Source organism: Cucurbita moschata, unplaced genomic scaffold (genome assembly GCF_002738365.1).
Source record: "Cucurbita moschata cultivar Rifu unplaced genomic scaffold, Cmos_1.0 Cmo_Scf00013, whole genome shotgun sequence".
NCBI classification, from domain to species: domain Eukaryota; kingdom Viridiplantae; phylum Streptophyta; class Magnoliopsida; order Cucurbitales; family Cucurbitaceae; genus Cucurbita; species Cucurbita moschata.
Window position 1 is genome coordinate 3,493,024 of NW_019268529.1, and position 8,374 is coordinate 3,501,397.

General features: G+C 37.9%; 1 protein-coding gene across 2 annotated transcripts; it reads right to left on the reverse strand.

Annotated features, from left to right (window-relative positions):
- Window positions 1-161: 161 nt before the first annotated feature.
- LOC111451167 (protein DETOXIFICATION 46, chloroplastic-like) lies at window positions 162-7,038 on the reverse strand. Of its 2 annotated transcripts, XR_002711937.1 has the most exons (15): window positions 6,567-7,038; window positions 5,537-5,631; window positions 5,346-5,454; window positions 5,126-5,181; window positions 4,449-4,504; window positions 4,125-4,263; window positions 3,887-4,024; window positions 3,599-3,667; window positions 3,383-3,493; window positions 2,632-2,760; window positions 2,382-2,459; window positions 1,360-1,431; window positions 1,216-1,278; window positions 648-904; window positions 162-267 (listed from the first exon to the last, which is right to left on the reverse strand). XR_002711937.1 is itself a non-coding variant. In XM_023091474.1 (14 exons), exons 1-14 carry the CDS (start codon window positions 7,030-7,032, stop codon window positions 803-805), a joined length of 1,683 nt encoding a protein of 560 aa, XP_022947242.1. In that variant the 5' UTR covers window positions 7,033-7,038; the 3' UTR covers window positions 491-802. The 2 variants fall into 2 exon arrangements, 1 of the variants encoding a protein (XP_022947242.1); XM_023091474.1 differs by lacking the exon at window positions 162-267 and having other exon boundaries at window positions 491-904.
- Window positions 7,039-8,374: the final 1,336 nt, after the last annotated feature.

The following is an 8,374-nucleotide window of genomic DNA, read 5'->3' on the forward strand; positions in this document are numbered from 1 at the left end:
TTCTTTTTTTTTTTTTTTTTTTTTTTTTAATATAAGCTGAAAGTATATTTATATTAAGTGGGAGCGGGAAGTTGAGTAGGGGCGGGGACGTGCGAATAGAGTCCCGTCCCCGATCCCATTTATCTAATAATGAAAAATGTTTCTCACTCTATCCCTCGTTCCTCGTCTAAACAATCAATCTCCTCCCCATTCGGGACAGGTCCCTTCTCACTCTATCCCTCATTCTCCGTCTAAACGATGAATCCTCTCCCCATTCGAGACAGGTCCCTGCAGGTAAAATAGACATCTCTAGTCAAATGGTTAAAATTAAACAACGAATCTCCTCCCCATTCGGGACAGATCCCTACAGTATGATATTCTCGCAATACAAAAAAATTTCTCATGTCGTAGTGAAAGTGTTGAGTTTGAGATGAAAGGATAAAAAAGGTGGTATGACATGGACAATATTTAGTCGTTCTTTAGTTTCGAGGTTGACTCAGGTTTTTTCTTAAGTGAAAATTTTGAATCATTCTAATGTTATATTACGAAAATAGCTTACAACACAAGCTTAGTACCAACCAAAGTAAACATAGCTCAACGATATCATAACAAAAAAATATATAATTTTTTTTTTTGTTTTGTTCTCATACGAAGGTTAAGTGCATTACCCTATCCAAATCGTATGTTTCTTCCCGTAAACACCGTTTAAAGCTGCCAGCACGACCTTTCGGTTTCGATCCACTCCTCTATCAAACTTGAATGACGACAAGGATATAAAAAAAGTATTGAATTATGTCAGCTGCAAGCCCACATGGACTATGTCCTATGAAGCCTTTTGCTTGACCACTTCATGGTGGCTTAAACCACTGGAGTAAAGCACTCCATTGGGAGAGAGGACACGCCGAAGAGCGTTAAGAAACCGAGCCTACGCAAGAGAAAGTTATTGCACAAGGTAAGAAAAATTGCTATTACAACGCACACACTCGATCTAGATGAACACGAAAGAGAATACACATAGAAATAGAAATACAGTAAGTAATTTTCAAAGCCTAATAAATGTACATGTGGTTTAGTTTATATGTATTATAGCTTTTTACTATAGCTATTTACTACCTATGACCATTTACTTTATATTCATTTACCAACCATTCACGAACATATAAATAAGAAGCATACTTCATAACCTAACACTATTTGCATTCAACTTAAAAGAAAGTAGGGATATTTTGTGTATACCCATTGAAATCCGACGAGGGCGAACCAGCAGCCCCCCAAACCATAGCCCCAACTGCTTATAAACTGGGGGCAAGCAGGAGAGTTAATGCACAAAGAGAAGAAGAAATAAGGCGTGGGAGTAAGGTTGGGAGATAAAAACATTACCAGCAATAGAATGGCACCAAGAGAAAAGCATCCACACATTGACAAACTAATGAATTTTAGGTCTCGTCCAGCCTGCAAGAATCGAACTTGAAGACTTAAGGAAAGTTTGATGAATTCAGCACAAGACTGAATTTGATCAACACCGACAAATGTCACTCAGGTACTCCAAAACAATGAGCCAATGACATAACATTTTAGTCACATAGTAACGGCTCAAGCCCACCGCTATCAAATATTATCCTCTTTGTGCTTTCCCTCAAGGCTTTAAAATGCGTCTGGCAGGGAGAGGTTTCCACGCTCTTATAAAGAATGTTAAGTTCTCCTCCCCAACTGATGTGGGATCTCACAAGCCACTCTTGCTGGCACACCGCCTTGTATCCACCCCCCTTCGGGGCTTAGTCTCCTCGCTGGCACCGGTGTCCACCCCCCTTCGGGCCTCAGCCTCCTCGCTGGCACATCGTCCAGTGTTTGGTTTTAATACCATTTGTAATAGTCCAACCTAGAGTCCTTGCTGCCACCCGCCTTATGTCCACCCCCCTTTGGGGCTCAACCTTCTCGATGGCACATAGTCCAGTGTCTGGTTCTGATACCATTTGTAACGGCCCAAGCCCACCACTAACAGATATTATTCTCTTTAGGTTTTCGCATTCGGGCTTCTCCTCAAGGCTTTAAAACGCTTCTGCTAGGGAGAGGTTTCCACACCCTTATAAAAGAATGTTTCGTTCTCCTCCCTAACCGATGTGGAATCTCACATCTTCATTTCTTTTCTACCCTAACCGCTAGTGGGGGAAATGCATCTATGTACTAAATCATCACCCAGAGTATTTACATTTGTCATTGAATCAAAGATGAACCTAATTGCACGCAAGAAAGAATTTGGGAGGAATTTTGAATGGGGTAAAACCAAACAACAATTATTTCTAAACTGAAAAACCATCCTTGTTCCTGCCCTTCCCCCACTCCGTGAACGTCCAATTCAGGCACAAAAAGTAAAGCAAAATCTTTAAGGTGAGCAAACATACCAATAATGACCCTTCTAAGCTAAGGGTTGCGGGCATTATGACTAGCGCCAAGAAATATGGAATCAACACTTTATGCATCTGCATGATCAAAAAAATGAAGTTATTTTAGGAGAACAATTACGCATTTACAACGCAACATGGATTATTTATCATGATGAAAATGCAGGGAATCAAAAGAAAAGAATAGAATGATATTGAAACAATAATGGTTCATATTCCAAATGTCATGGTATGGATATCAAGAACCAACCTCTTGAATAATCTTCTTATCGGGCGTAAAGAGATTAGGGAACAACCAAGGAACTGATGTTCCAATAGTCCCTAAGACCAAACCAAAGATAGCTCCTATGATCAAGAGTGACTTGAGCAGCATCCGAGCCTACACAACATAAAAAGGTTACACAATAAGTTCATACAAAATTGGTATTTATTATTATACTCAACGCAAGCATCACTAAGGTCATAATATCTTTCTCCGGCAAAGGTCGAATAACAAAACCATGTGAAGCAGACCGGCAATCAGATAATACCAAAGGCAAGAATGGTCCGTGTTAAACGAACACGACTCTCCACAATGGTATGATATTGTCCACTTTGAGCATAAGCTCTCACGGCTTTGCTTTGGGCTTCCCCAAAAGGCCTTGTACCAATGGAGAGAGTATTCTTTGTTTATAAACCCATGATCATTCCCTAAATTAGCCGATGTGGGACTTTCATCATCCAACAGTCCGCACCAGTATGGGGGCACGGTATTTTAGGCTCCCCCCTCTCGTACGCCACCGGTTAGGTAAGAAACAAACTAAGGTTTACAGCCATAAACTACCCGCCATTTGTTAACGACTATAAACGTAAGGGAGTTCCTAAGGTTTATGAATATCCATAACATTGTAAGGAATCTATTTCAGTTAAATGAAGTTGGTGTGGCTATATAGTACCACGCAACCAAAATTCCAAAAAGTAAAAAAGTTGATAAGCATATCATTAGAAATTAGAGTTCTCACCTTATCAAAACTACGATTCACTCCAGTTATCAACCCAGGCATGAATGCCTGAGCAGTTTGAGAAAGAGGTTCACCCAATATGCTACACATGTAGAATATTTGATTCATGACCTAAAGTACATGACAAGCAATCAATTTGACATGACCATTGACTTTCAATAGAAAAGAAAGGGCAGACTTGCATGCATAAAAATGAAAATAACCATGAAACTTAACCTGATGAGCAGCCATGGTGTGTGTGCCCATAGACGTAGCATAATAGATGAGGAGAGAATAAAAGCCCACCTAAAAGATAATAATATTAGACATGTAACGACCAAGCCCACCGCTAGTAAATATTGTCCTCTTTGGACATTCCCTTTCGGGCTTCCCCTTAAGGCTTTGAAACACGTCTGCTAGGGAGAGGTTTCCACGTCCTTATAAAGAATGCTTCGTTCTCCTCCCCAACCGATGTGGAATCTCACAAGACATGTTACTCATATAAGGTGTTTTACAAAATATAACCTTTGACAATATTGTCATAAATACAGGAGCAGCAAGTGCAAGTATTGACAAGAATTCAGCAGGTGAGGGAATAGACAGAGAATATCCACTGTATCCTTTCTTGTTCAGTGATTCTATCATCATATAAGCTGCAATAACCTAAAGCTCGTATAGGAAAAAAATGAGATCAGTTTTAGGTGTGAACAAATACAAATGCAGTGAAAAATAGGCACATTAACATAAACAGAAAGAAGGGTACCTGTGATGCCATAGTTGCCCATGCAGCACCAGCTATACCATATCCTAAAAACATGCATAGAACAATATCACCTATGCCATTTACAATACTCGCAACTGCCAAAGCCTTCAACGGTCCCCAGGAATCTTTCATGCCAAGACTAACACAAATATGCAATTAGAAGTTAATCAATCTGGTGAATTTTCAAGCAACTGGTACTGCAAGTTTTCACAAATCGTATTTTATATTGTTCATTTTTGGCATGTCATCACAAACAGAACAAATCTACAAAAGTAAATTTAAAAAAGTAGATGGAGCATGGATCTAGTAATAGAAATTAGGAACCTTGCACTCTGCGCAACCCATCCAGTGAGAACTGCGGGCCATGCCAAACCACGAATCTACCAACAAAAAATGATTCTGTTAAACTTAAAAGTCATTGAACCAAGAAGAAATCAAGGAAGCATGACAATGTATCAGTATGCAATGGTCACATTCTTGGTGAAAGCTCTGTGTGCCACCAGAAAGTGATTTTATATTCACTATCTGTGCAGGAAAAGACACTCATATCACCAGTTCACAATCTATAGGTACAACAGAATATATGATTTTAGAGATTAACATCTTCAGTTATCCTGACATAACTTTATGCTTCAATAGTTATGATTATTGTGATACATGTTAGGCTAAAAATATGTTTTTGTTCCTATGAGTGTTTTTTCAAATTTGGCCCTATTGTTAAAAAGGTCAAGATTTAGTCTAGTCCTTCATTATTGGTAATTTTTAAAATTGCTAATGATAAACATACATAACATAGCACTTAGTAAATTGACGAAAATTTGGAAGAGAAAAAAAAAGTCGTCTAAGAACGAATTTTTCTTGTTGGAGTGTTGATATAATTAAATTTACCGTACCTCCTCTAAATTCTAAAAAAAATGGATAGAAATTTCGAGTTTTTCTTTTTAGATGAGGGACTAAATTTCTATACTGAAAAAATCATCTCGTTCTTTTAAAAAACGAACCTGCATATACGTGTTTGCAGCAGGTATGATGTTTGCATTCTTTGTCCCCACAAAAGCTGAAAATTTACAATGACATCTTGTTAATGGCATCCCTCCTACTTTTAACAGGTGACAAAGTTCTAGCTATCTATGTGGCGAAGAACTTAAAGGAATAGTTCATAAAACTGATGAATGTAATGAGCCCTTCATTTAACTAAGAAAGAATGTAGAAGTTTAGTACCAGTTAGCGCCACTGAACCCAATAGTTTGGTAGCTAAGAGCATCAAAAAACCAGATACCAACCCAACAAATAGCAATGTAGATATGTGATGCTGCACTTCGTTTTTATCCTGCAATAATCTTACTGGTCAAGCAATGCAGCACAATTATTCAATAATCTGTACTAGGAAGTCCTTCGATTATGGGTTGAACCTGTTTGGCAAGGGCCGTGGCTACCATATTTGAAGTTGCAATACTAAGAAACATGAACACAAAGCTCGTATAATCACATAAAACTGTCGCTGGGCCTGCCAGCCAAAAGTTTCAACAGATGCAGTTCAGAAAATTAATATTCACAGTAGCCACCAGATAGAAGTCACAGTTTAAAGACGGTAAATCAAATATGGAAAATTGATATCTGATGTCATTTTTGTTGAGGATCGTTGGGTGGGAGTCCCACGTTGGCTAATTGAGGAAATTGAGGAAATGATCATGGGTTTATAAGTAAGGAATACATCTCCATTGATATGAGGCCTTTTGGGGAAGTCCAAAGTAAAGCCATGAAAGCTTATGCTCAAAGTGGACAATATCATACCATTGTGGAGAGTCGTGATTCCTCACATTGTATCAGAGTCATGCTTTTAATTTAGCCATGTCAATAGAATCCTCAAGTGTCGAACAAAGAAATTGCTAGCCTCAATGTATAGTCAAAAGTGACTCATGTGTCGAACAAATGGTGTAATTTGTTCGAGGATTCCAAAGAAGGAGTCGAGCCTCAATTAAGGGGAGGCTGTTCGAGGACTTCATAGGCCTTAGAGGAGGCTCTATAATGTACTTTATTCGAGGGGAGGATTGTTGAGGATTGTTGGGAGGGAGTCTCACACTAGCTAATCTAGGGAATGATCATGGGTTTATAAGAAAAGAATAATCTCCGGAGGCCTTTTGGGAAAGCCCAAAGTAAAGTCACTAGAGATTATGCTCAAAGTGGACAATATCATACCATTGTGGAGAGTCGTGATTCCAACCCGTTTTTAGATTTCAAAATAAGTAATTAGCTCGTCTTAAGTAACTATAGCTCATAGCTGGTTGAATTCGAGTATTCGATCCAGTAGATTGGAAGCAAGAACCTACTGTTTTCTCGATCCATTAGCAATATTCAAGTTAAATTTTCCAACCCTTCAGATTCTTATTCTTAACAAGAATCACAAAAAAAAGCAGAAGTAAGAGAAATTCACGAGAATACCCAAAGCAGCAAGCTCAACAGCGCTCCCCTGGCCAATAACCGCAGTGTCAATGAGACTCATCAACGGTCCACAGATCCACAATCCAATAGCCGGACCAGTAAAAGTTACAATCTCCTTCATCTGACTCAACAACCCTTGGATCCCCAATTCTTCTCTTCCAATCCCCAATAACTGCTCATTTTCCTGCACTTCATTGTCAATCTCATTACTGCCTTCCCGCTCCTGATTATCGCGAGGAACCGCGAACCGACGGCGAACCCGCGGCGATACATCGACGGATAAAGGGGAGGTGGTGGTGGTGGAGAAAGAATGGCGGGAGAAGGGAAAGGAACGGCGAGGGAATGGTCCGAGAACTCTAGGGATATGGATTCGAGCAGCGATTGAAGAAGGACAATGGAGGGTTCTGAAAGACATCTTTGGTGCCTGGAAATGGATCGGAGCGAGAGAGAGCGAATGCTCCGCCATGGGAGTGTAGTAGTGGTAGTGTCAGTGAAAGAAGGAAGATCGAATATTCAAAGAGGTGACGCCACGTGGATGATTATTGGCCAATCATTTGTGAAATTATGAATTTGGATTAAAAACACCGTTGATTCTTTTTATATGTTAGTTGGAGTAACAAATTTAGTCAACGTTTATATTTAAAAGTCAAACATAAATTAATCGGTCATTACTTATATTTTTGATCCATAAATAAATATTCGAATATTTCATCCTATGATATGATTTTGAACCTGAATAAATGTGTTTTATAGTTGAACCGATCAGCTAAAGTGAGCTTAGCTCGTGGATGATCGAGCTAAAAATTTTAAATTCTCGTGCTTTCTCATTTGTTGTATTAAAAAAATGAACTAAAATAAAATGAATAAGGAGTACTTAGGTCGAGGAACCGAGTGGGCCCCACAACTTACTAATTTCAACTATTGCTCGTGTTTCACAACTTGATCCTTACTATCAATTACTTTAAGAATTTCTTAATCATCATATCATCGAGATTACTCTCATTTAAAGATGGTATCGGTTCATTCATGTATCACTTCTTTATTCGAGCGTCACATGCCCACCAACCTTCACCTTAGTTCTTTCCCGAGCTACATCCTATTGGAAAAGATTCCGGTTACAATACCATTTGTAACGTCTTATCCATATAATTCCTTCCTCCTTAGAACCCAATGACACAGTTGTCCAACCGAACATATCACGTTCAAGTAAGCCCGACTACTCGACCTAACATCTTTCTCGTACACCCTTAATTCCCTTCCTCCCATATCTTAAAATTTTGTTCACCGCTTCCCGTCAGTGGCTTTTCAGATTTAAGAGCCATGTTGAGTTGAACACATGGAAGGAAGATTCAAACATCTAACATCTGAATTAACGATATGTTATTAGTCAATTGAGCTCTATTCTGATAGCAATAATTATCGTACATGTGAAATTTAAAAAATAATATATTTATTTTATTATTTATAATTTCATATTAAATTTAATAAATCAACTATTTTATTCAAATTCAAAATTAGGCCAAGTCGAACGACTAAATAATAATAAATACCCTCACAAAGCAAACACCTTATTTTAATATTAAAATATATAATTTTTTAATAAACGTAGAAACCACGTCTTTTTAAATTTAAATATTAATTATTTAAGTAATTAAAAATATTTTAAACAATGAAATCCTAAGGCCACGTTTGGACAACGTGAACGATATTTTTCGAATAAATAAACGCTTTTATTTATAATTAAGCTTTTGAAAATTACAATTTTTTTTTTTTTTTTTTTTTTTTTTTTTTTTTTTTTTTTTTTTTTT